Below are 27,849 nucleotides of genomic sequence, written 5' to 3' on the forward strand. Positions count from 1 at the left end.
GTTCTTGGTATGAGCTTTCGTATCTGAAGAAGTGTGCATGCACACGAAAGCTCATACCAAGAACTAACTTAGTTGGTCTTTAAGGTGCTACTGAAAGGAACTTTTTTATTTTGGGTCTGTAGAGAATGAGATTCTTTAATATCAGCTTGACTGGGTTCAAGCCCCACGTTGGGCAAGAAGATTCCTCGTGCTCCCTTCCCAACCTTCAATTCTGCGGTCCCGGGTGTTCCTCTGAATACACGGAACTGACCCCTATCATGCAGATGGTAGCGAGCGCACCGAGGCCTCGAGGCAGAGCCAATGGCGCGCCCACAGTATAGGAAGGCGCGGCGTCACGGCACGTCACGCGCCGCCCGAGCGCCTATTTCAAGCGGGCGAGAGGGACGGAGGCGCCTCCGCCTGGGCGCCAGGCCTCGGGAATCCCCGCTTTCTTCCCTTCCTTTCCCTCCGCGGGAGGGAGAAGCCTCGGCGAGCTGCGGCGCGAGCTTTGCGGCCGGGAGTTTCCTCAAGGAAGTGGCTGCTCCGGAGAGCAGCGTGCCGCACCCCTCGGGAGGCGTGGGCGGCCAACCGCAGCGCGCCACCACCGGCTCTCCATTTGCGGCTGCAAGGTGTCTCCGCGGGGGAATTTCGGGGTCCGGAGATGGCGGCGCGAGGGGCGCCCCGCCGGCGGGTCTAGTTGCCCTCGCGCCCTTTGCAGCTGAGGCCGCCGCCGCCACTATGGTGCCGAAAAGGTGAGTGGAGTCTCCAAGCAAAGTCTCGCACTTCGCACGCTCCTTCTTGGAGCTTCTCTCTCAGCTAGTTGTTGCTTTGCTTGCAGGCCAGGTGGCATAAATTTGCTTGCATGCGATATTTAAAGAGAGGATAACGCTGAGGCGATTTCCTACACTTGGATGTTGCTCTATGCTGTATTCCGATCGCTGCTGCTGCTATTATTATTATTAAAATGTTGCTTGCATTGATATGCTTTTAACAGCAGTCAGGCACCTTTGCTGAAACTTAAGTATTACTAAATTGAATGGAAACAACCCTAGTGCAAGCTGGGGTGATCCAGGCTTTATTAATTAAATTGTTTTCGTCTCGAAGGGAGCCTAGGGTAGCAAACGCATCACGAGTAATGCAACCAAAAGTAAAGGCGTTTTAACATTGCTTTCTGGATATATGTATTGAATGGCTGCTAGTCAGGACAGGGAAATGAAGCTGATATGCTAGTAGACAGAACTCCTGATTTTTGACTACTTTGTAAGCCAGGCTTTTTTTGTGTGAGACTGGTCCCGCTCAATTCAGCTAAACAACTGAAAGACATAACACAAATGACTCATCTTTATTGATACTATGGCATTTTTGTAATATAGTTAGTTAGCTTGTGGGATTCTTCTTTGTAAGTTTTGAAAGGTGACAAATAGAAACGTCACAATTGAATTTGTGACTCAAAACACTCTGGCGGTGTTAGCCCAGTGTTGTGGAAGTGGTTAGTGAAACTAACCACAACATAAGCAAACCTGAATACCAAGAGAATGAGACAGGAATAAATAGAACATGAATTGAGTAAACAAACATTTTGAAACAAATTCTGATGGCTTTTATTTCTCATTGGTTGGAAACCAGCTGTTCCTGACCATTGTTTGTGAAAGAGCAGGTATACTTCCTGATTCAGAACCAGTGCTTCAAATAAATATAATGCAATCGTGTTAGAAACAATTGAATAATCTTGATTATCTTGGCAAAATAAGTGCTTAGGGTGGGGCTTTCTTGGCTAAATCTGCTTAACAGCACAACGTATGCTTCTGGACACATTAATTTTGCAACAGCATTGTCCCAGCATTACAATGCTGAAACAAATGCTTAGGATCACACACTAACAATAATCTATACTGCATTGTAGCTATGGCAGGGATGTTTATGATACTGACTGACTGATTAACTTGAGTTGGTGTGAACTGGTTGACTGTAGCTCCCAACACGACTAATTGTCTGTCAGGGATTGAGGTGTGTAACCACCAGGGAAAGGCACCCTGGATAGTTAGTTATTTTACTTATAAAAATATTTCTGTGCAACTATTTCATAAAATATATCAAAGTGGTAATTTTTAAAAAGAAAGATGAACATGAGACATCAATTAACCATTGTGGAATTAACCATTGCTTCCTGGGGGGGGGGGGAGCTGCACCGCTTTGCCAGCAGCCTTCCTCCCTTCCCTCTTCCTTTTGACAGCTCGGGGGAGGTTTCCCTCCCCCCAGGAAGCAGCCCGGGAGCGGGGGGGGCAACGGCGCACCGTCCGCCCATGACTCCCAAGCCTCCCCCAAGCTGTCAAAAACAAAGGTGTAAAAGGGGAAGGCCGTCGGCAAGGCGGTGCAGCTCCGCCCCTTCCCCCGACGGCTTGGGGTAGGCTTGGGGGTTGCGGGCAGGCGGCATGCCGAATGTCACCCCCCCAATAATTATACCCGGGGTGGACCACCCCCTTTCTCTGCCCCTGCTTCAAGAACAGCAAATTAATAAATATACCGTATTTTTCACTCTATAGGACACACTTTTCCCCCTTCAAAAATGAAGGGGAAATGTGTGTGCGTCCTATGGGGCGAAGACGCCATATCCCCGCGACCCTCTCCTGGCTGGAGAGGTGACGCGCGGCTATGGCAGGAACCTCCACAGCCCCGTGTCACCTCTCCAGCTGGGAGAGCGTGCGCGGGGGGCTAAAGCAGCCCCCCGCGACCCTCTCCCGGCTGGAGAGGTGACGCGCGGCTATGGCAGGAGCCTCTATAGCCGCGCGTCACCTCCAGCCGGGAGAGCACTCGTGGGGCTAAAGCAGCCCCCCACGACCCTCTCCCGGCTGGAGAGGTGACACGCGGCTATGGCAGGAGCCTCTATAGCCGCGCGTCACCTCTGCAGCCGGGAGAGTGCGCGCGGGGCTAAAGAAGCCATAGGCGGCATGCCAAATGTCACCCCCCTCTCCCCCCAATAATTATACCCGGGGTGGACCACCCCCTTTCTCTGCCCCTGCTTCAAGGACAGCAAATTAATAAATATACCATATTTTTCGCTCTATAGGACGCACTTTTTCCCCTTCAAAAATGAAGGGGAAATGTGTGTGCATCCTATGGAGCGAAGACGCCATAGCCCCGCGACCCTCTCCCGGCTGGAGAGGTGACGCGCGGCTATGGCAGGAACCTCTATAGCCGCGCGTCACCTCCAGCCAGGAGAGCACTCGCGCGGCTAAAGCAGCCCCCCGCGACCCTCTCCCGGCTGGAGAGGTGACGCGCGGCTATGGCAGGAGCCTCTATAGCCGCGCGTCACCTCTGCAGCCGGGAGAGCGCGCGCGGGGTAAAGAAGCCATAGCCCCACGACCCTCTCCTGGCTGGAGAGGTGACGCGTGGCTATGGCAGGAGCCTCTCCGCTGCGCCTTTCCGCTGCTCCCTGACCTGCTCTTTGGGGCTTCCCCCCGCCAGCCCCAAAGAGCAGGTCGAAAGGAACCTGAAGCCTGGAGTGCACACCGACCCCTCTCGCTCTCCAGGCTTCCAGGGTAGCCGCCTGAACGCACCTTAAACGGCACCTTGTTTTAGAGCGGCAAAGCAAGAGGGGGAAAGTTCTCCCCCTCTTTGTGCAGCGCCTCCTGCCGCTTCACTGAAGGGGCGCTGGGCAGAGAGGGGGAGAATTTTTTTTCTTGTTCTCCCCCCTCTAAAACAAAGTGCGTCCTATTGTCCGGTGCGTCCTATGGTGCGAAAAATACAGTAAATACAGTCACAAAAGCACAAACACACATGAGAGTTGGTGTAATGATTCAACTCATAGTCTGGACTGAAGTGAAAACATAGTCAGAACTGAAGAGAGCCACAATCTCCTGGCTTCAGGCCTTTCCCATAAGCAACACAGAGATAAAAATATTGACCTGCCTTCTTAGAATCATACAGTTGGAAGGGAAGTCAAAATGCTGCCTAGTTCAACCCCCAGGCACTAGCAAATGTGCCAAAAGAAAAAAAGCTTACAGAGGAGTCTTTCACCATCTAAGCAGCCTGTTCCACTGTCCCAACAGCTCATACCAACAGAGAATCCTTGTTGATGTTCATTTAGCATTCCCTTTCTTGTAACTTGAACCCTTTGGTTCTGGTCTTATCCTTTGAAGCAACATAAAACAAATTTCCAGCACAGTTATTGGGTTGTTGTGTACAAAAAGAAGAAATTCTGAAATATGGGAATACCTGTGAGGACTGCAGAGAAAAATTCTAAAGTTGCTACAGTCTTTGTATCAATATTTGTTGTTTAGTTGTGTCTTACAAATTCTGAATATGTATTTAGTAGTTTATAAAATTCTTGCCTCGTAATCTGTTTTTATTTTGTTTCAGCTTTGGATTTATGATGTTTCTTTGGGTTCAGACAGCTGGTAAGTTATGAATGCATTGTTTGCTATGCTCAAATATAAAGCAAACCTTTAAATATGCTGATAAGGTGGATGATCAATCCTGTCTTTACCCTAAAGTTCAGGGTGGACTGCAGAAATGCAAAGCCACTTTAAAATATACAGATGACTAAATTAACATTTCAGGTAATAATCATACTCTTAATACAATTCCCATAATGCTTTCTCTTACCTAGGAGAGCTGCCATGCTAGAATCTCCTGTTAATGTTTCCCCCTCAGATAGGTTCTGTGTCTTTAGTATGTGCACTGCTGGAAGATAATCAACATATGCATTGCCACATTTGCATGTTAGGAAGAGCTGTACCTGTTCAGTGCCTTGTGGCATGGAAGATGTGGCCATGGACTCTTGGAGAAGAGTCTGAGAAGACCCTGAGACTCAGTTAAGTTTCACTTGGACTCAGTTGCTGTGACATAGGTAGAAGGTAATCAACAAGAAATCAGTAATAATAAAGAGAGATGCCATGAGGGCTTTCCCTATTAGACCGAGGTCACCTTTCCATTAGAGTGTATAATATCAAGTGAACTCAAACTAGTGAATTAAATTACTCTCTTCAGTGGGAATGAAAAGAAATGTGGCCCCAGTAAAACTGGATTTTATGGAGACATTCGTAAAAAGCATATGTTTAATTTCCCATTTTGTCTTTATAGCTAACATATCAGTCACTGGCATAATAGGAAGTACTGTTGAACTGAGATGCGATGAGTTAAATGGCACGTTCATCTTAAATAACTTTCGAGTAACATGGCGAAAAGAAGGGGAAAGAGAGTGCTTTGTAGAAACCTATGATTCTGATGAAGATCTGACTTCATACCGTGAGGAAAACCAGTGTGCAGACTTCAGAGACAGGACTCGGTTTAATGAGGAACTGAAGGAGGGCAAGTTTACTCTGCAACTGTTAAGGATCAGTCCTAAAGATGAGTTCACATATACCTGTGTGGTACTGAAGAAGAATGAAGAAAGGCAATTTAAAGTACATAGAGAAGTAAAAACAAACCTCAAAGTGGCAGGTAAAGCAAATGTTTATAAACCATCAGTGATAAATTCCTGCTCTTTTGCCAAACTTTGTGTATGTCAGAGAATGGCATAGAAGAAAGGTGTGTTCAAGTGTGTTTCTGAGTTAACACAGGGCACGGAGGACCAATGGTGTTTTAAACAAGAAAATGTGCTTGGCACACCAGGGCCAATCCAGTCCATTGCCCTGTCCTTCTTTTTCTCCCACTGAGCAAGGGTCGTAGGAAACTGCCTTGGTCCATCCAGCTGAGTGTTGCCTACACTGACTGGCAGCAGCTCTCCAGGGTTTCAAATAGGAATCTCTCACAACCCTACCTTGGAGATGTCTAGGACCTTCTGCATGCTGCAAAGCAGATGCTCTACCGTGGAAGTAGGGCCTTTCCCCTGGCACTGCCGTGTCAGCACCCCTCCTGTTCATGGAGAGCTTTTTGCAGAGGAGAGCTGAAGGTGTGTAGACCGAAACCTCATTCACCCCAACAGCCCATGAGGTCACAGTCTACTACAATGCTGCTTCCAATAGTTCTGGTTCAACAGTAAGGCATCAACCTGGCAGTACAGTGGTACCTCGGGTTAAGTACTTAATTCGTTCCGGAGGTCCGTTCTTAACCTGAAACTGTTCTTAATCTGAAGCACCAATTTAGCTAATGGGGCATCCTGCTTCCGTTGCGCCGCCGGAGCACAATTTCTGTTCTCATCCCGAAGCAAAGATCTTAACCTGAAGCACTATATCTGGGTTAGCGGAGTCTGTAACCTGAAGCGTATGTAACCTGAGGTACCACTGTACAAGTTACTTATGTTTGCAAACAGGACCCTATTCCCACTGCATGTGTTAGTGTAATCCGAGGACTGAAAATCCTTCTCTCAACCTTTTATACTGACAACAGCTCCAGACTGTGTTAAGATATGTCTCCCTTACTTCCCCCCCCCAGCAAATTACAGCACACCAATTCTAACTCACACGCCATCTGGAGAAGAAACAACATTTAATTGCACTTCTAGACACGGATACCCACAACCAAAAGTTTATTGGGTAAATCATACTGACATCAGCCTCTTGAACTCAACTCAACAGTATACTAGAGAGCCTGACGGGACGATCAGTGTTTTCAGTACGTTAACAGTTAAAGCAGCTACTGCTATCAAGTTAGAGTGTACAATTGAGAATGAGCTACTGCACCAAAATCTAACTGCCACCAGTAAGTTGATGTTCTTCATTTTATCTCCTCTCAAATATTTTTCATGCACAGTGAAATATTTATAGCGAAGAACAAATTTGTCAAGTAAGCTAAAAAAACAACAACTACAGTGTAATTCATGTCCAGAACCCAAAAAACCTTGACTTTCTGATCATTTGTCAGCTAGAACAAAAGCCTTTGGCCTCTTAAATAGAGAGGAAAGCTTCAAATTTAAATTCAGATGCAATAAGAAATCATATAGGTTCCAGGGCAGGCTACTTAAAACCTTTAAATAAATTATTGGCAGGTTAGCTCATATCAGAAGGTGACATTTGGCCCACCTACTCCTGCTGCATCTTTGCTATTAAACAGACCTACCTTAAATCATAACTTTTGTTTCAATTCTGCTAGCTGGAATGCCGTTTTTAAAACTCAGCAGTTGTGAAGTCTGTTATCTGACTGACCTTTAGGGAAATGGGAGCTGGATGAAAGGCTATAACTCATCTGGGAGTGTATGTAACTTATTGACTTAGATATGCTTAAGGAAAGTCTCTGGGTTATGACCAAAGTTTTCCATCCTTTTACATGCAGTGTGCAAATTATTAGGATAAAAGTTCCTTTTGCTAAAAGGTGATTCTTAAGTTTCATTGTATTTTAGTAAAATCCAGTTTTTGTGCATGTGTTGTAAAGCATAAAAACACTTAAGATGTGCAGTTTATGTTGTTTGCAGACCTGTTCTGTCTGAGCCTTTTTAAAAAACCTCTCCTCCTTCTCCCCTTGGCGTTGTTTCTATTTAGTTGACACGAGCAGTCCTGAAAATAGCCCCTCGGTTGATAACAGCACAAGTAAGACAAAAGGTGTAGTTCTGGCTTCTGTTGCAGCTGTCTCAATAGTCATTCTACTTATTTTGTACATCGGGTGGAAGAAAAGGAGGACTTCTGTTCTAATGACTTACACTGGTAAGTGAACAGTACACCCAGTTTAACAAGCCCTAAGGAGTAGGAGTAGAGAAGCAGTGGTTCATCCCCAAGACTTCCAGAATGGTTAAACTAGCATTTCTGAGGCAGCAATACAGCTGATACTTTGTGTAGACAACCAGAGTAGCTTGTCATGTAGAGTATACATCTTCACCCAAGGGTGCTTCCTGGGGAAGCTCTTCCCATGATTACCAGTAAGGTTTGCCACACTCCACATTTCAAGTACACACCAGGTTTAGCAAGGCTGAAGTGGACCTGCTGTTGAGATCACTGGAAAGGTATGTAGCATTATCTCCTTGAGTGGAGGAAGACAGCTAGTTTCTAATGAAGCGGGACCTATTTTAAGATCTGTTAGCATGCACCCTAGGCCTCAAACCACTTTCCACTTTCACTCCCACCTACTCCATTTGCATGCCTGCTTGTGAAAACTGAAATGATGCTGTAGTGGCCCATCCTGCAGCCACAAACTTAGGAAAACAGGCATGTGAAAGGGGAAACTGAGGAGATTAAAAGAAAGACGTGTTGTGCTACACTTATTGTAGTCCATTCTTAAAATATGGGGATACTTCAGAGTCGGCCTTCTCAAAGGAAGCCTGCCACATCTTATTTGTTGTCTCCGTTCATCCTGGCTTGCTCTGGTTGCTAGAACATGTAGGTTTCCTTTTTACAAATAGCCCTTGCTACAATAGGAGCTGAAGAACAAAGTGCTAACTTTGGACAACCTGTGGACAACGTATGGCAAATCTCCCAAAAAAGAGGGCCAGTTGTGTAATATGCACTTATCATGAAAAGCTACTGGCTAGAAATGCCTTTAGGCTTCCTTCTGTAAACTTCGTTGCTGGTGTAGAGCAGAGGTTGGGGAAGCTAATGTCTTCCAGATGGTGATGGACTCCCATCAGCTCAAGCCAACGGGACCAGTGGTTAAGGATGTTGTAGTCCAACAGCCACTGGAGGGGCTCATGGCCCTCATCCCTGGGGTAGTCACTCTGCTTCTAACTCAGGATTCTACAAATGCATAATTCAGGATTCCCATTGGGTCAAAGACAATATGCTCCCCTCCCAAAAAGACTCTAGCCACACTTGCACTAAAGAGAACTAATAATGTCAATAAAGAGAGCCAATAATGTCACCATGGCCAAGTATTCTTGGCTCCCATGCCATTCTTATTGATGTTTATGGCTCAGCTGTATTTATTTGTTTCACTGGAAGAATGGCTTCTGCCTCCAAAACATCATCTGGGTCTACCATATGCTAATTGTTACTTAAAACAATGTTGTCATATCAAAGCAATCAGAACAACATTGGCCATAGCAGCTTACTCAAATAAGAAAACCACAAAATAAACGAAGTATAGAATCAGTCCCACATCTGCAGAGCATCTGATTAATCATAGATGCCTTCCAGGTCATATCCATCTGTAAATTCCTAAACTTGCTTGCCAACAAATGCTGGCAAGGGTAATGAGACACCCATTCATCATGTTGGGGTTTTTCATCTTGTGCACTTTCATGTAATCCTGGCTCAACAGACAGTTCCTTCTCTTGGTGTCAACTCAAATTAGACTAGCTGTCTCTCTGTAATTCCTATTTAAAATATGCCATTGAACTTCCTTCCCTTTGTGATGTCTTCAGTCCTTGTGTGCCATCTTGAAAGCAATTTCAATGGTCCTCATTCTATTTAGAATACACAACCACGTGTAATACAACTCAGTCCAAAAGTTCTACAGATCTTTTTTTTCCTATCAATTGGTGTTCATAAAAATAAAGAATCAAACAACACAGTAGTCAGTAGAAAATGGTTCACTTAGCCCAGTAGTGTTTTCCTGAAGAATGCATACGTATTTCGGACCCCTAAACTGAAATTTTGTACTGATAAGAACATAAATTTTAGCTTGATGCAGAGCTCTGAGCATCTTGTAGCTCCCTTTACAATATTTTTGACATAAGAACTGGGTTTGCTCATTTCTTTCTCTTGCAAATAAAAGTTGGTCAGTGCTGCAACTGGGCTATATCTAGCTAATGATTCCTCTTATAAGGATATTGTGGTCCCTTGGCTTCCCACATTTTGGGAGCTCCATTGCTCTGAACATTCAGAGTGCTTGGATGCTGTCATGTCCCAAAGGAAATAAATTTAGGCTGGGTCCTAACCAGAGCTATTTTCAGCCAGAACTCAGTTCCGGCACCTCTCAGGTGGACGCCCTTGCCATTATAAGAGAACAAGGGCATTCATGGTGCGTTCCGGCACCTTCTTTTCTTAAAAATAAAAAATAGTGCTGGTCCTAACAAACCAGACACCATTACTTTGATTTGTTAGCCCTTGTTGCTGTGACAGCTGTAGATGGGCAAGACAAGAGGCCTTGGGGGGGGGGGCGGAAATGGAAATTATCTGGCAGCACCAGGGTTTGATGTTTTAATCCTGTCCTGCTACATAACATTTCTGTAATCTGACCCATATAACATTTGTATATTCTGTTGTGTGTGTGTGTGTTTTTTTAAAGCTCCTGCTGAAATAGGAAACAGAAATTTTTGACTGCCAGAGTAATGTTGCCTGGAAACATTCCCACAGAGACTGATGGTTGTGAGTTATCTATCTGCAGCAGAGCATGGACTGGAGCAGAACACTTATGTACTGCCAGCAGCTTGCCATGTTTACCCTTCTACTGGTGAAAGGCAGAATGCTACCTGGCCCACGTCTGATAGATAAAGGCTATGCTATAAAGTTAGTCCACCAAAAGAAACCCAGAAGGGGCACACTTCTTGTGCACAGCTCAGAACTGATTCTGTGGGGGGAGTCAACATACACCTTTGAGCTTTCCAAGGACTGCTTCACTTGTTAATGACATTTTGGTACTGAAGAAATTCACGGAGGAGCATTTTGTCAATGGCCTAATGGAGCTTCTTTGTTCCACAGCAGCATATGCCAGTGACTAGAACTTTCATGCCTTGTTTTTCGGCTTCCTCGAAGCAAATGATTGGCCTCTTTTGGAAGTAGGCTGCCGGACTAGATGGTCCTGATCCAGCAAAGGTGGTCATCTTCTGAAGTGTGGCGGCACTTCTGAGCCCAGTCTTCCAGTGGTGGTATAGAACAGAAGATTGACATGGAATCAGTCCCCCAACATTAGACCAAGAGGTCTGGTTGTATAGAACAGACACACAAGGACAGCTGTCTTTTTGGGGGGTATATGCCATGGACACCACCTCCAGGTAGGTGGGCAGGTCTGTTAATCAGTTGGGAATATGATCCTCTACACCAGACATCACTTTGGGACCAAGTTAGGCCAGAGTTCTTATCTCAGTTTAATGGCTTCATCACAATCTGAACGTCAACATATGCGTCTTACCTACGTGGGAACCATATTAACTGCAAGCTCTGCCACTGTTGAAGGCGAAGCAATCTTGAGCAAAAAATGAAAAGGCCTTGGGCTAATTATGATTGCTTTTCCCTGTTAGATACTTCAGCCAGTTAACAGTCAGCCCAGTTGTGTAACAATAGCAAATGGAATGTTTCAAATGCTGGCATGTGAATGCATTACCATTTGCCAGAGCTTCTTCAAGAGCAGCTTTAGTGGATAGACATCTCATTTCAGTACAGCTGCAAAATCTAAACAAACCAAAAGCTGGGCTTCAGACATACAAGATTGCAAAGACAGGAACTTGTAAATTCTAGTTTTAATATTTCATCCCAAGTATTCTATGCATTTGCAGGGGAAGTGTCATGTGCATTTACAGGTTGAACATTGAAGGAGTACAGACAGCTCTGCTCTGTTCATGCTTCCTCGTGAACAGTGTATGCAGCAGAAGGAATGCAGGGCTCTGGATTTGTGCAAGTGTTCGTATGATTTACTGAGTTGTTGGCTTCATGTTGCCAGTGTGCTAAGTCTGAACTGGAAGATATGATGGCAAGGTAGGCATGTGGAGATAGCAGCACACAGCGAATGGTGATACATGCATTAATATGGGGTTTTGGCGTGCTAAATCAAAATCTGTTTAGCACCATGACATCTGTGTTGATTGGCATGATAAAGTAGACAAATCTTGGGGCACATACTTTAAACAATGTACTTTATCAATTCAGTCATCATAGACACTAGAAAAGCAGTGTAAATTACAGCCTTGATCAAACCAGAAGACTTGAATTGTTTATTAGAGAGCCAGTGGAATTCTATTGATGTTCTTGTTACAACTCAGTCCTAAATACTTGGGAAAGTATTCAATTATTTCCTAAGTAAGCATTGTTGAAAAACCTGCCTTAAAAGCACCATTCTGCATTTTTACTCTGCAAATATTGTGCAATAGATGAGCTGAAAATTCTTATGAAGCTAATACTTCACTTAGTTAATCTCACAGGGATATCATCTATTTGACTTTACAAAAATATATTTTTTTTCTTTGTTTATAAATTCTGCAATGTGAATGTGAAACTTTGGTCTGTTTCTTCCCAAACAAATCATGTCCTGGTTGTTTTGCTCTAGTGCACTGTGATAAAATGGGTTTTCACACTGTTCAACACATCGGTGGAAACTTCAAGTTTTACTTATCTCAATGCAGATAACTCATTTTCTCTCATCCCACCCATCACCTCCTATTCCCTCACTGACAAAAGTCGGATACTTCCACTGCTACCAGCAAAGGAAAAACAAATTGGAATTTTCCAGTTATAAACACTTGTGCCCTGCATGAAGCATTATCTTTCATTTCTTTAGAAGTTTACTGAAGACTGATCTTTTAGTGCAGGATCTACCTGATGTATATGAGTGGACCTTGTACACAGTATTTTTGCGTGGCATTTTAATTGTGTTTTTATCACATTGTTTCAGTGTTTGTATGTTTTATACTGTTGTACACTGCTTGGAGATCAAGCATGCACCTTCAATGTACTCTTTTTGGCGCCTACTCAAAACATTCTTCTTTAGACAATCCTACTCAGATCCTTAGAAAGTTGAGGTAACTTGAATCTGTTTTAGTATTTAAACTTTTGTATGTTTTGAAGTATGGCTGTGAATTTTTCTTGAACTTAATTGCTTTATCTCTTTGCAAGCTGCTTTGAGGCTTTTTACAATCGTCGTGTGTAAATTTTATTAAATAAATGAATACATATTTTTTGAAAATGTTTTTAAACCAATGTAAGCTCTGTTTTCCTTTGAACAAAGAGCCAGTTCCTAGATGATGATTAAATTTTATTATCCATCCTCCTACAGATGGTCTCAGGGTGGAATCCAACATTATACAGTGGTACCTCGGGTTAAGTACTTAATTCGTTCCGGAGGTCCGTTCTTAACCTGAAACTGTTCTTAACCTGAAGCACCACTTTAGCTAATAGGGCCTCCTCCTGCTGCTGCACCACCGGAGCATGATTTCTCTTCTCCTCCTGAAACAAAGTTCTTAACCTGAGGTAGTATTTCTGGGTTAGTGGAGTCTGTAATTTGAAGCGTATGTAACCTGAAGCGTATGTAACCCGAGGTACCACTGTATAGCAATATAAAATGCAGCATTAAAAACAGACTTAAAACACTACAATCACAACTAGCACAAGTTATGCAGGGTTTTGGATTTGCAGTTCCTCTGTGTTCAATTCTCCTACCCCCAGTTCATTAAAAACCCATCAAATGTTTAAATGAATTACACCTGGCAACCACCTCCACCCAATTGCAGCCTGTGCCATGGGTTACACCAGTGAAAACACAATATTTAAAAAGCAGTTTAGAACAACATAAAATTGCAGAAATAGGGTGGGTCCTAAAAAACAATAACTATAAAATGTCAAACTATAGAAGTCCTGCTTTTGCCCCCCAGGCAAACCAAGTGGCTATGTCAGGAGTGGGGAATTATTTTCCGCCTGAGGGCTTGTGGGAGTTGCATGCCTGTGGTGGGCTGTGCTAGAGGCCAGAGTAGATGGAGCAAATGGGTGTGACTTGATGCTCCATACAGCCAGCAAGCAGGAGGTTTCTACACACATATACCTTGACTCTATCCATATTTTTTCATTCAGCAAATGAAGGGGCCTGACCACAGTTCAAAGACACATTTCAAGAGAGCATGAGCAAGCCAGATAGAGGTTGCGGCCGTGGAAGAGAGTCCCCAGAGCTTGTCAGAGAGGACTAGAAGGTTCACGGGCAGAAAGTTTGATATTCCTGAGTTACTTGCATACCATGGTAAGTTGCATTTTAACCAATGATCATCTGTCTTCCCTTGATTTTATATTCTAATACAATCAGCCACTTCTTTTACTGTGTTCCACCCTTGGTGATCAGAGATTCACTGGACTTCAGGTATAGGAGGAGATTTTATAGCCACTTGCTCAGTTTATTTCCTAGTTAAATGACAAAGAACTATTCACATTTTGGATCTTTAAGTCAATGATCTCAGAACATCCACCCCCACCCCAATATCCCCTCAAATTGTAGGTTTATGGGCTTCCCATAAACATTTGGATCCCCACTTTGGGAATAGAATGAACCTTGGGCCTGATGTTGTGATCTTACCAGTATAGTTAAGGAAAGGTTTCTCAAAAGTGTTTATTTTAATATTATGTATCTCAAACTCTTTAAACACATTTCAGCTCCATTACTCTTAGGTGTCTGATGAATGCTAAACCTGGTACCAACCATTAGGTTTATAAACATTGGGGAACAAAGCAATATTAAGAAAGAGGAGGCTCTGTCCATATTTCCTTAACACATATATGGTACATTTGCATATGCTGTTGACTGGGCTGAAAAATTGTACTTAAAACTTTTTAGGCAGATCAGAAAGGGGCTGGTTTTATTTTCAAACAGTAGTCTCTTTTACAATCACCACTTGTCCTGTTTTCTTCATAGTTCATGTAAAGTTTAATGTTGAATTCAACTAAATTTGAAGGCAAGTTCACGCAATCCACTGAAGTTGCCGTACTTGAGGTTTTCTAAATGTCAATTCTTTCATCATGTGCTAATGAGTCTGCTCTCATTATTGCACATTTGTTTCACTCATGTCCAAGCCCACTTCTTCTTTTGTAGGTGACATGCTGACACAAGCAAAATAAGTACATTACATGATGGTTTCACACACAAATGCCAAGCTGTTGGTCCATTGCTTATCAGGTTTGCCCATTGATTCAGGCTATCACTTGCCTGAAACGTAATCCAGCATACACAGCAGATTCTTGAATCTAAAGTACACATCAATAACATGAGCAATGTGGATGTTGATTATAACAGAGTACAATTATGAGAGTCATTGTAGTCTTTGATAAACACCCTTGGAATGTTTTGTGAATAGTTGCCTCCCATTTTTCTTTCTTGATACTTCATCAAGCCTTAGCCAGTATGACTTTGCATATTATGCTTCACTTTGGAAATGTTTAGAGAAGAGAAGCTATAGTGAGGAATGAATGCTAGAAGTACTAGGTGGATTTTGCACTGGCAGTGCAATTGCCTGTCCTCATGCAGTGGATAAGGGGCATAGGTAAGCTTGCTGCAAGAAGGACAGGCTGTTAATGTTCTACCCCCTCTCTTTAAAAAACCGATCAGGATTGCACCTATGTGCAGGGATCACATAGCTCTGTTCCACTAGTCCTAGTTCTCATTTTCATAATATATATTTAAAGGTAGTGTGTTCTTGAATACATGCCTGTAACCACTGGATGAGGATGGATCAACCTGACTCAGTCCAGAGTTTAGAGGGGCCTGCTGAAAATTGGCAAACTCTTACAATGTGTTACTGTGTCAGACAGGCACTCGTAGTTTGGCCTGGCTTGGCTTGCACTGCATGTGAGTTCATAATTTCTTCAGATAGCAGTCTAAGAGGAGATAATTTGCCTCAATCTGGGAACTGTGTGAAACAAAGGTTCATACTTAAGAGCTAAAAAATTATCACATGGAGTGCAGTACTGAAAGATGTTCATCAAGTTTCCATTTACCCTCCTAGGAAAGTCCCACCATGTTTCCCTACTCCTACTCTTTTGGCCCTGGTCTAAGAAGATATGAAACTATATTGTGCTATGACTGATCCTCTTTTCTAAAACTGACAGTATGTTGAGAAAATTTGAAGTTGTTGCAAACTTTGGTTTCTGGAGGGTTAGCCATGTTAGTTTGTTATACTGAAAGCAACAGAGTCTCTTGGCACCTTAAAGACTAACAAATCTACTGTGGCCCAACCTTTCACGTGAAACATAATCAAATACAGTGGTACCTCGGGTTACAGATGCTTCAGGTTACAGACTCCGCTAACCCAGAAATAGTACCTTGGGTTAAGAACTTTGCTTCAGGATGAGAACAGAAATCACACTGTGGCTGCACAGCGGCAGCAGGAGGCCCCATTAGCCTAGCTAAAGTGGTGCTTCAGGTTAAGAACAGTTTCAGGTTAAGAACGGACCTCCGGAACGAATTAAGTTCTTAGCCCAAGGTACCACTATACACAAAAAAGTTAAATTAAATTCTGTCTTCTGCAGAATAATTTGCTATCAGATTTCTTAAATGCTAAAGTTAATAAATCAATGGGGCATTTCTTCCCTATTCTTTTAAAGAAAGATACCGTACCATTTGAGGTAGATGGTCTTATTTTTATGCAAAAGGGGAATCTTTGCAATAATGAGAAGGAAACTCCGAGGGGGAAGCCAAGGGAATTTGGAGTGGGGGGCCGAGAGAGGAACTGGTTTTACTCCTAAAAGCGTAAATGATACTAAGGAAGCGGAATTTGATTTCCCTTTGTAAAAGGGAACTATCATATTTCCTCAGCAGAGAGGATATCTGAGTTAAAAAAATTAGGTCATGAGATTCCAGGAGTAACCTATTATTAGCACATACATTTAACAAAAATGTTCTGAAAATTCCACTTGCAAGTTGCAACTTGGGGAGTCCTGGTGGTGCACCAGATGATATCCTTCATAGTTTAGAGTACCAGAAGCGTTTTCAATATAAAGACATTTTACAGCCCCCTCACCATCTTTTTTGCACAGACCCTAAATGGTTGATGGGTTGTAAAGTGTACAATTAAGCGTGCAGCTTCAGTTATTTGCAGGTACTAGTGGGCATCATTTTACCTGTCATATTTCTTAGGGGCCATAACTTTCCCACAGGTCCTAATGAGGAAACATCTTTAGTATTAGTATTTAACAGTACAACTTGCCCTTACAGCTATGCTCCCATGCACTGACTTTACAATATTTTAGCTGTTATGGGGAGATATTTGTGTTTAGTAGTGTAGTGTTCTGTGCACTTAACCTGAGGAAAAAAACATAACAGATTGAACATAGTGGGACTAATTTCCAAATAAGCATGCAGAGGAGTACACTGCTATTACCATAATGCAAGGATGGGGAGAACCTACTGTTTTTCAGATATTGTTAGACTCCCATCAGCCCCAGCCCCAAAAGGCCAATGATGGGAGTCCAACTTCATCTGGAAGGTCTCAACTCAGCCAACCCTGCAGTAACAGGGTTACATATTTAGCAATGATCTTTAAAGTTAGATCTAAAGTTGCCCAATTTATTCAATGGTGACTAGCTAGTCTTTTATGTATTGTATGTGTATGGATTAATGTATTTGGATGACTTTGTACGATTTTATTGTTTAAGCTTATGCCAATAAAGGCTAATAACAATAGCAACATAAAACTCTTGATTCGTTAAGAAGCTCTATAGTATTTTTGGCTTTTTGCCAATTCTAATCTACAGTGTTATTAGGTAGGAGTAGACTCTATTGTCATGTGGTTTGAGCTAATCAGTATGTGCTTTCAAAAATTAAGCAATTGTTGACAATGAATTACAGTAAGAAAAGGGCTTTGGCTTAGCCCACCACCACCATGTAGAACCTCGGTGACATAAGCTACTTACTTAACTATGTCCAGATAATATGGAATAAGATACATTTGACTACTTACTTGTGGTGACAGGTTGTCAAGACTCTTAAACAACATCTTCGCAGAGGCTACTTGACAGTGCATCCCAACAGGGCAGAGTAACCTAATTTCTGAGTAAGTAAGCACCAACCTTTGGTTTTGACTTTGTAGCTAAATATACTGTGAGTTTGGCGCAGTGGTGATTGCAGAAGAATTCTGAGTACATTTTGCTGCAGATAGTTTGGCTCATGAGAGGTTCAGTCACTGGTTTGCACACAGCCTTCAGACTCTCCAGGTACCTTCCCGATACCAAACTTTAATAATTTCAGGGCACTTACCACACACCCAATCATGTTATGTTACACTGAATGAGACCATGCCTATATCTGATTTCTCAAGGGATATACAGTGGAACCTTGGTTCCTGAACTTAATCCATTCCGAGAGTCTGTTCGATTCCCGAAACAGTTCGGGAACCAAGGAGTGGCTTCTGATTGGCTGCAGCAGCTTCCTGCAGCCAATCAGAAGCCGCGGAAGCAGTGCTGGGCGTTCAGCTTCCAAAGAACATTCAAAAACCGGAACAACTGCTTCTGGTTTTTGTTCATCCAGGAGCTGGAACATTCGGCTCCCAAGGCGTTTGGTTGCTGAGGTTCCACTGTAACTGGTTTGAGGAAAGAGAAATTGACCCCAGCAAGTTACATTTTTAAAAAATAAGAAAAGCTGTGTAAGCTGCTCAGCATCAGTGAGAATCATATATAACCAGAGTTGATTGCATTCATGTTCTTAAGATTCACAGAACCAGAGGAAGCTATTTATCCATGTAGCCCAGTATTGCCTGTTCTGACTGGCAACAGTTGCTCTGGGGTCTTAGGTTTTCCCCATCACCTGCTACCTGAGCCTTTTAAGTGGAAATGCCATGGGTGGAACTTTTCTGCCTAAGTAGCACATTGTACATGTATGTAATGGTGACTGAAAAGCCCGTTCTAACTAGGTCATGATGTAGCTGCTGCAGCCACCAACTATTTTCTAAGATGCATCACGTACGTGTATGTAAAAGGAGTTTAAACACGATATTCTACTTTGGAGATAGTGGTCTCCTTGATTTGGACTCTGTCCATATATACAGTGGCACAATGTGCAAGGTCTACCTGTTTACCAGCCAGTATCTGACTTTAAAGCATGGAAATCCCCAGAAAATTCCCTTAAGCCAGATTGCCAAAAGTTCCTCCATGCAATGCACATGGGCAAGTCCCATTCTGTAAAAATTTCCTTTCCAGACAAATTATAATCTCGTATATGGGAACAGTGCCAAGTTGTGGCATTGGCAGCTGAACTAGTGAAGAGTTTATCCACATAAAACCAATAAATTGGGCACTTTCACTTGATTGTGGATATTTAAGAAGTACAGGATCAGGTGCCACAGTGCAGGAAATTCCTCTATGCAGTGGGACTCTAGAAATCCATCCCTAGTCTAATAAGTATCATTTTCTTAGAATGGAGCTATTTGCACCATCTTGTGGATGTAATTGTCCACAACAAACCTGTTACGTGTGGACCTTCTTCATGTCTACCATATGCACATGACACACAACCTTGGTGGGCAACACTCCCTAGATACATGAAGGAACAGAGATGTTGCCCACACATATGTTTAATACGGAAGTGGGGGAATACAGTATACAAACGTAGAGCACATTTATGCAACAATGCGTGGAACTGCTTTGACGAGTGCTTGAACTGGATATTAACAAAGGAAAGTGAGCTCACTATTTCCTGTGACATGTTTAACTATTACCTAACAGACACAGCAACAAATATTGCTTGCTTCTTCTGTAGAGGAAAGATGCCGATTTGTTGAAAACACATAAAACCTGGGAGTCCTTTCCCAGCAGAGCTGCTGCTATCTTGAAATGACAGCTGGAACCTCTCCCAAATAGGAGGCTGGGACTTAACTTACTCATGAGTAAGGATAATGACCTGCCACAGAAAATAAGAGGGTGGAATGCTTATTTAATTGTGGTCAGGGCAGCATGTTTGAAATGGGAATATTAATCGTTAATGGAACTTTATGATCAGCAAACTGATCCCAGCGGTTGCTGAACTTGTGGGTGGAAATACAAGAAAGCTAAACAAATCAGAGAAATTTAAAACCATGATGTGACTGAAATCAGCTGGGAAAAGTTTCCTTCAAGGAGAAAAAAAAATTAAGGAAGTAGTACCACACCAGATACGATTGAGCGAGATGTTGGTTATGGCAGGGTAAAAACAAAATGTACAATAGGAGTCATCTTCTGTTTCCACAATAATCAGTCCAACTAATCATGAGACAAGATGATTTACAGCTAACGTACTTGTTAACTTCAGCTAGCCCTGATAAAATAAACCATGGATTCATTCCAACAAAATTGTGAGGACATTTATTTCCTTTATTTATTTTATATTATATAACTTAAAACAAATCCTTTTTATTTTGTGGTTTCTTCAGTAGTTTTCTCCCCCAGTTTCAGAATTCTTGATTACATGCTCTCAATGTTCAGGTATACATTTTCAGAAGGTAGGAATTTATTTGGAAACATATTTTATGCAATTAGAATAGTCTCTGAAAAGGCTTGATAAGCGATTGGAAAGATTTGGAGAGGTTATGATGTAATTGCTTTTATTATTCCATTATCAATTCAGATTTGTTAAACAGTGACCATCTCCAGAATTAGTTGTCAGATACACTGTATGACGATGTGAAGACTGTTGCTGAAATACGGAGGGGATGCATGATTCAACCGGCCTGAGCTGCTTCGTGCTGAAAATTACACACGCCATTCCAATACAATCGTAAGCATTCTTAGAGGCAACTCCTGTGCTAGGTCGGCGTTATAAGGACCATACTTCCTAAAGTTATTGTCACTGATATTATGGGTATCCACTTCATTTGCCTGTAAGCTTCAATACATTTTTTACCATGGCTCCAATGCCATCATAAATGTGATGCAATTCTGTTTCACACATAAAGGCTGGGGTAGTTACAACCTTGTGGTTTGTGTCCACATGGGCCTCATAGAAGACAGTTAAGGAAAACACAGGGACTAAGCCAAGTGACAGAATAAACAGGAATATGCCTTTCTGCCTCACAAACCTTTATATAATTATACATAATGACAGCCACCTAAATGTTAGGTGCCTGTCAAGAAACTAACCACACCGTTAGCAAACACCTAAAGTCAAGGAAGCAATCTCTCAACCTTGTGTGTCACTCTGACCCCACTTAATAACTTGGTAGCTAAGATGGGAGTCCTGCATGCCGTTTGGGAATCCCTGAGCTTATGATCAACTTCTGCATGGAATTCAACCACAAAGTGGCACTTTCTTATCACTTTTATGTGACTACTCATTTTGTTATTCATGTCTTGAAAAACATAGATGCAGCCATGCAAAATGTGATGACTAAAAAACAATGTTTTATCATAGTTAAAATTCAAATTTACTTCGTTAGCATTGCGTGACTTTGCATAACTTCAGGATGAATGACAGAATGATTAAAGGGACAGCAGACTCAGCTCTTTACTGTAAACTTGGTGGCTTCATTCAGGAACAAACCTGGGTGAGCCATGTGGTACAGTCACAAGGAGATCAGAAACTGCTTACTTTTTAACTAATCACATTATGTCTGACTAGTGTTAATATTAACTAGCCCCGTCCCCAAAGTCACATGGCTCTTCCTGCCTCCTTCACATTAGGTCATAACTTTCCAAGTGGGATGCGTGCTCCATGCATGGATAGCATAGTTATTTAGAACCCTGACAGCTTCCAAAATGTTCCTTGTAGCTGTGCCAGGGAACAGTGTATGAGCCTGAGGGTCACTTATTTAACACTAAACCATAATTTAGTATTACATTGGAATGAGGCCAGTTACATTGCTAGAAAGCTTTTCCTGGGTTTACAAATTTGTTTCGGGAAATAAATAAATAAAATCAAAAGGCTAACACTGTAACTGAGAATGTGATCTAACATATGTTCAGGAACTATATAGAACAGTGCTGGGCAACTTGTGGATCTCAAGATACTGTTGGGACTCCAAACAGCACCAGCTGGCACAGCCAGTAGTCTGGGATGATGGGAATTATAGACCAGGACATCTGGTATTCACATTTAAAACAGTCTCTTATGTTAGAATTTAGATAAAAAGTTTAATGGTTTTCCTAAAGCAAATGTTATCCTACTTCTGAATTGAACATACTAAGGCTGAAGTCCTAACCCTATTTCCTGGGATTAAGCCCCACTAAATTAATTAAGGCTTACTTCTGAGCAGACATGATTAGTATTGTGCTAGATCATAACTAATTATCAGGGTTTTAGAAAGCCAAGGAAGATGGACATGCAGTTTATCAGCTAATCCAAATATATCACAGAATGCTTTCCCGAAAGCTCTTCAATACTGTACAAAAATGTACATCTCTGATGTCTTATCACACTTAACCTCCTAAACCCATATACACTTAAGGAGAAAGAAAACCCTGTTATTGGTTTCAGTGCAACTTGCTTCCAAACATGTGGCTCTTTGGGAGTAGCAGGGTGTGTGGGGAGGGGAGAGGAAGAAACACTTAAATTCAGCCTTCATCCAGCAAAAAAGGATATTGTTACTTCTTTAATATGGTGTTTTCCACCCAGTGCTTTAATGGCCCCAGCAGTTCCAGCGTAAGGCCACTTACCACCTTCTTCTTCTTCATGTCCCACAGTGACTTCAGTACCAGGAAGAACCTTTGCAGCCAAAACGGGTGAAATGCAGCACAGACTGAAAAAAAAGGTGGACAGAAAACCTTCACTTAGGTTCCTCCATTGAGGATTTACTGTATTTACACCTCCCTGTTCCTTTGCTTATAAAGATTTGGCACACCCTCAAAAATAAAAAAGTTACTAAACTGAGTAAAAGCCTTATTAACCATTACACAGCAATGGAAATTTCAGTCCAACAGAACCAGGAAAAGAAGGCAAGGGTGGAAAGTAATCTCAACAAAATCCTAAAAGGAATAAGGTAACTTTAGACTTCTAAAATGCAGCTTTTTTTTTTTGCTTTTTTTTAAAAGTAACAGCCCTTGGGAGAGGCAAAATAGTCCAGGGACAGGATTGCTGAACATTTTCACCTCTCAAAATTATGCCTTCTCCCGCTGTTTCCTCACACACAGCTGATAATGGGGAGGACACTCTTGAGTGGAAAAACACCCAGAGGAGAAAGTGTTAGGCAGTTCCATCCCATGACGCTTTTCTGTTCCTTGTGGCAGCTGCCCAAAATGCTTCTCCATAAGAAAAGGAAAGAAAACACACACACACAGAAATCATTAGAAATTCTATGCTGGCTGTTCCTGTTCTGTAAGAGAGGTGGAAGATAAAATCTGGGTGCTGGGAAAGCTCATAGGGGGCCTTAAACAGGAAAAGTTGTGGGCTGTTAGCAGGACAAAAAACAGAAGCAAAAGTGACAAGGAGTGTGAAAGATCAGAAACACAGTTTGAAGAAGGTCTGGAGGCAGAAGGAAGGAGGACAGGGAGGCAGGAAGAAGGTGAGAACAGGGACCTCAAACAAAAGTGTGTTGCTACAATGTCTGAAGGAAAGAAGAGGTAGAGAGACACTGGACTGGGGAGCATTGGTGTGCTGTACAGGTACAGAAACTAGCACACCTTTTGAGCCGTGTCCTGCTTGTGAGATTTCCAAATGCTGCCACTGTAGGAAATGGGATGCCCGGCCCATCAGGGCTCCTCTTTCGGCTGATCAACTGAATAGGCCCTGCCCAACTTGTGATCCATTAGGCCGAAAGCAGCTAACCATCACCTACTGTGTGGACTGCCAATGCTTGACAACCTCGTTGTGCCAGGCAGCCAAAACATTTGTGGCTGGTGGGCTGAAGGCAGGTCGGTAGTGTTCCATACAATATGAACAAATGCTCCCATCTTATAACTTACACACCCAATGGGTTTCCCAGCTTTGTTGAAATCCTTTAGCACACGTTCAACTTCTCCATTCACTTTACAGTCTTTTCCATCCACTGCAAACGTAGACCTTAACACAAGAATGAAAGACCCATAAATTGTAATTTTACATTTCCAGAGGTACACCACGCTTAAAATAAGTAAAAGGCCCTTCCCTGTCTCTTGAAATACAATTTAAACTACTCAAAGAAAGAAAGCAATCCCCACTGCCTTTCAACTTCTGCCCTAGCTCACTGGTAGAACATCATAGTCACAAGCAGAAAGCCGCAGGTGCAATCCCCAGCATCTCTAGATAAGGCTAGGAATATCTCCATTCTTAAATTCTGGAGGTCTGCTACGAGTCAGTGTGGACAATGCTCTGACTCAATATAAGGCAGCCTCCAAGATTCTACCCTTAAACCCCACCTAAAAAATAGGGCTGTGAGGCAGGAATTATTTATTCATAAAAGCAATTAATATCCTCTGCCTTATTGCAATACAGAAGCCAAGACACTCCTCTGCTTCAATACTGAGGAAAGAGGGCAATAAATATGGCCACTCCCTCCTCAGGAACACTAGATACAAGCTATATTTTTTGGTAACTGTTTTAGTGTTGGTGTAAACCAGAGGTGGCTAACCTATGGCCCCTGGAGTGCTATTCAACTCCAGCTCCTATCAGCCCCAGCCAGCATGGTCAATAGTGAGGTATGATGGGAGCTGTAGTCCAGCAATATCGGGGGGGGGGGGGAGGAGACAAAGGTTTGCCACCTTGGTATACATGCACAGCCATCATATGAAGGTTGTTTAAATCACCTGTCCTGCCGATCCATTTGCGTGCCGTGACTCTCAGAGCTGACTGGGCAATTAAGTAAACACAAACTTCTTTCTATGGGTGTACATAATGGCCCACCACAGAGCAGTTTGAAATTTGGTTCTCAGATTTGTGCTGGTCAATTTCTTTGGCAGATGAGCAGCTGGATAACAGCCAAGAGAAGGAAGCACTCCTTCCTTCAGATTTTATGTAGTTCCCTCCCTGGTTGCTCCTCTGAGTCTTTTATAATCATTTTGCTCCAAGGTTCCAATCATAGTCACAGAGCAAGTGGCAAAGTTTTTGAATACAGCTATCCTTATTGGACCTCTTTAAGATTGCCTGATAGTTTAGTATTTTAAGTCTGCGTTTTTCATCTGTATCAACATGTATTTTTATTAATTTTATCAAGTGTAATTTTCAATTGTTAAAAAATATTTTAATAGTCTATTGACTGCTAGTAAAGAAAGCCACCCCCACTCAGTGGGTGAGTTTATATACGTGGGGGGGGGGGAGTTGAATTGCTTAAATGCAAAACAGATGCAAAGATAAAGCACTAACAAAAATTCCCAAGGCAAAAGTTATACAAGGCATCAGTACTGTTTCTGTAATACATGAGAACCATTCTAGCACCGATGCTGCCAAGCCAGCTTGAAAACATATTCCTCTCAAGCAGCAATAATGCAATAAAGCTTCCTTGTTTATTTTCTTATTCCATTAGTGATCCACAGACTCAGCCTTAAAAGACCTCTTTAAAATATTTCGACTCCCCCCAAGGGAAAACAGGCATGCAAATAAGTAACAGATTGCTTCAGTCTTCAACAACTGCCTGCAGCTGCAATCCTTCATGCAATTCCACTGATTTCAGTGGCCCTTAAACATAAATTGCAGCATGCCAAGAAAACACCACCAGGAAGAATAATTATTACTTCTTAATAATTATTGTACTTATACCATACTGTATACGTTGTACGTTTAACATAGTTATCTGAGTGGCTCACAAATATAAAATGGCACATTAAAATAGTTTATAATTTTATCTTTAATAGTTTCAGCATCAAGATTTCCATACAATGTGGCATAAAACGTAAGGCATTTTTAAAAATAAAACTTTTGATTCTGTTTTTCAACATTAGACTGGGGCTTGATTTGGCTGTAAAAATGGTATATGTATTTTTCTGGGGCATCAACAAACACACAACAATGAAAATATTTGTCCTTATGAAACAAGAAGCCTGAACGAACGCATCTGGAAAATTGTATTTCTTAATGAACTATAACTTTCCTACAGCATCTCTTAAGAGTGGCTAATTATCTGGAATTTAACAATTGCAATAGCGTATAAATTCAGAACTCACAGATTTTTGGCCGCGCCGAAGCCTCCAGGAAATATCACAGCATCATGATCCTTTGCAGTAAGTTTAGCCAAATCTGCAATTTTACCACGAGCGATCCTTGCCGATTCTGCTAAGACATTTCTTAAAGCAAAGTGGTATAAAGTGAAGAGCAGAAGTTGACTACATAGACATAAAAGGAGCACTGCTATTAAAGGACCCCAGGAAGTAACAGCCTGAGATTGATAATTTAAAGTTACTGGACTTATTGGTAAAGTATTTAATAAAGTACAGTTATACTCAAATGGTTTGAGGGCAATATACAGAACTGTGATCCGAATACTGGGAACACTATTTACATATAACTCTGGGTGGGAGAGACAATCTAGAAAACTGAGGTTTAGATGAGACCAATTCAAATAGTGAGGGTAGCCAGCTTCCCACAGAGTATCCATAGATGTATGTGTATATGTGTGCACTGGATAAATATAAATCTAGATATATTCATGTAGCTTGTCTTAAAATATGTTCTTACCTTGATTCACCCTCAGCTGGCTGTCCTTTGCTATGATCGATAACATGCATCTGAGAAATATCTGGGGCATACATCTGAACACTGGCTCCTTCACGGCTCAAATGGACCAATATCCTACAAAATACATAGATATAGAAGATGAAGTAGCAAAATAAGCACAACATTAAACTGAAATTTACTTCATATCTTGGTAGAAACTATGGGGGGGGGGATAGGGTATGACGCTCCAAAATACTCAAGGAGAAGCTATCTAACAAAGAAATACTGCCTACATAATTGGACTGTTTATCAATCAATTCAACTGTTGATCATTTGGAGACCCAATGATTACACAAATACACTTACGCTGAGGCTTCATGGATTTCAGTACCATCATAAACACCACATCCTGATAAGACCTGCAAAAAGAAAATCAGCCTAGTGATTTCAACATCACATTTATTTTCCCAGTTCACATACACAGAGGCAACAGTAGTTTCTTGTCCAACTCAGTTCATTATTTCCAGAGTGACTCTGTTCGTATGCTTTCCTTACTGCAGCATAAACTTTCATGGATGAAGCGTTACTCTTGAAGGTCCCACATAAGAACACTTTGTTTCTATAGACTGTCTAAACTCCCAGGGAACAATAGTAAATTGTATTAAGATTCCCTTCTCCAAACCTCTTTCCCCCCCTCAAAGTCAGTCACCGACTAGGGCACAGAGGTTTTGTTAACGCTCAACTGTCTGCAACGTTCTCCAAATTCCCCCATAGGTGCCAAATGCTTCACTCGGGACCCTTACATGAAACCATAACAGAAGTCTGAACTGTTACTCTCCACTCCACTTTTCACTGCAGCTGTAGTAAGTCTTTATGAGCCTGGATATGGTTTTTATGAGCCTGGATATTGTTATATATTTCAGCATGAACACGGAATGGAAGGGCGCGTGCGCTATAAAATATAACTACCGTATAAACAAGTGTATCTGAAGAAGTGTGCATGCACACGAAAGCTCATACCAAGAACTAACTTAGTTGGTCTTTAAGGTGCTACTGGAAGGAATTTTTTTATTTTGACTATGGCAGACCAACACGGCTACCTATCTACTACGTATAAACAAAGAAAGCCAATACTATACAGTACTGATCTGCGGCCGCAATTCTCGACACTACTGAACCCAGCGAAACTTGCTTCTGAGCTGTAATAATTTGACGTGTAGGGGATTGAGCAGATTTACGATAAGAGCCAAAGAAAGGCAGCAGAAAGGAAGAGAAACCAAACGAGGTATCTGTTTGGGGGCAATGCCAGCATTCCTGAAGGGCGCGAGTGAAGGGCTGCAGTTCTCGGAGCTGCAGCTCGACCCCGACCAACTGCCTCCCTTCCAAGGACGCCAACTTTCCACTCCGCCATCTCTTTTTTCCTTGGCGGCCTTTCCCCCGTGCAAGGCAGGAGGAGGCAGTGCAGCACGTGCAGCTTTGCCCAGGGCTGCAGCTGCCGCTCAACCTGCTGCATTTCTGCCTGTGTGCCGCACAGCCGCCGAGGGGGTGGCAGGGAAAGGTGGTAGTAATTTTCCACGAAGCTCTCTCGCCTGTGGAGGAGCAGAAGCAGCGGCCGCCGCCCCTTAGGGCGCAACGGGAAAGAAGGCGCTCATCCGCTCACGCTCGGCTGGCAGCCGGACTCACCACAGCGACTCTGGCCCCGCGGAGACGCTGCGCCGAGCAATGAAACCCCGCGGCCGGGAGCCCCCTCAGCACCCGGAGCCACGAGAGGGGCGGCCTACAACCCGCTAACCTGGCGGCCAACATCCCCGCACTACCTCGCTTCGAAGGGAACGAGCCGCGGAACGA

The 27,849-nt window shown here is 42.6% G+C and overlaps 2 protein-coding genes across 2 annotated transcripts; one reads left to right on the forward strand and one right to left on the reverse strand.

The window, feature by feature from the left end:
• Positions 1-281: 281 nt before the first annotated feature.
• Positions 282-22,461, forward strand: ICOSLG (inducible T cell costimulator ligand). Its single transcript, XM_081197212.1, has 10 exons — positions 282-731; positions 4,339-4,376; positions 5,062-5,421; positions 6,355-6,621; positions 7,398-7,559; positions 10,075-12,640; positions 13,566-13,728; positions 17,447-17,527; positions 20,071-20,220; positions 22,122-22,461. Exons 1-6 carry the CDS (start codon positions 301-303, stop codon positions 10,104-10,106), a joined length of 1,290 nt encoding a protein of 429 aa, XP_081053338.1. The 5' UTR covers positions 282-300; the 3' UTR covers positions 10,107-12,640; positions 13,566-13,728; positions 17,447-17,527; positions 20,071-20,220; positions 22,122-22,461.
• On the reverse strand, positions 19,027-27,536 carry GATD3 (glutamine amidotransferase class 1 domain containing 3). The gene is given in 8 exon segments (XM_081197229.1): positions 19,027-20,442; positions 22,021-22,177; positions 23,344-23,436; positions 25,512-25,631; positions 26,023-26,136; positions 26,368-26,420; positions 27,112-27,300; positions 27,302-27,536. Coding segments are annotated over 8 exon segments (1,068 nt in total). The 5' UTR covers positions 27,515-27,536; the 3' UTR covers positions 19,027-20,313.
• Between the last annotated feature and the right edge of the window lie 313 nt (positions 27,537-27,849).

Source organism: Podarcis bocagei (assembly GCF_964188305.1).
Source record: "Podarcis bocagei genome assembly, chromosome: 6".
Taxonomy (NCBI): Eukaryota; Metazoa; Chordata; class Lepidosauria; order Squamata; family Lacertidae; genus Podarcis; species Podarcis bocagei.

Bases quoted from the DNA above. Each gene is read 5' to 3' on its own strand.
- ICOSLG (XM_081197212.1), top strand. From the start codon at position 301: ATGGCGCGCCCACAGTATAGGAAGGCGCGGCGTCACGGCACGTCACGC. The intron at 5,422-6,354 runs GTAAAGCAAATG...TCCCCCCCCCAG, and splicing joins AACAAACCTCAAAGTGGCAG to CAAATTACAGCACACCAATT. The intron at 6,622-7,397 runs GTAAGTTGATGT...GTTTCTATTTAG, and splicing joins CCAAAATCTAACTGCCACCA to TTGACACGAGCAGTCCTGAA.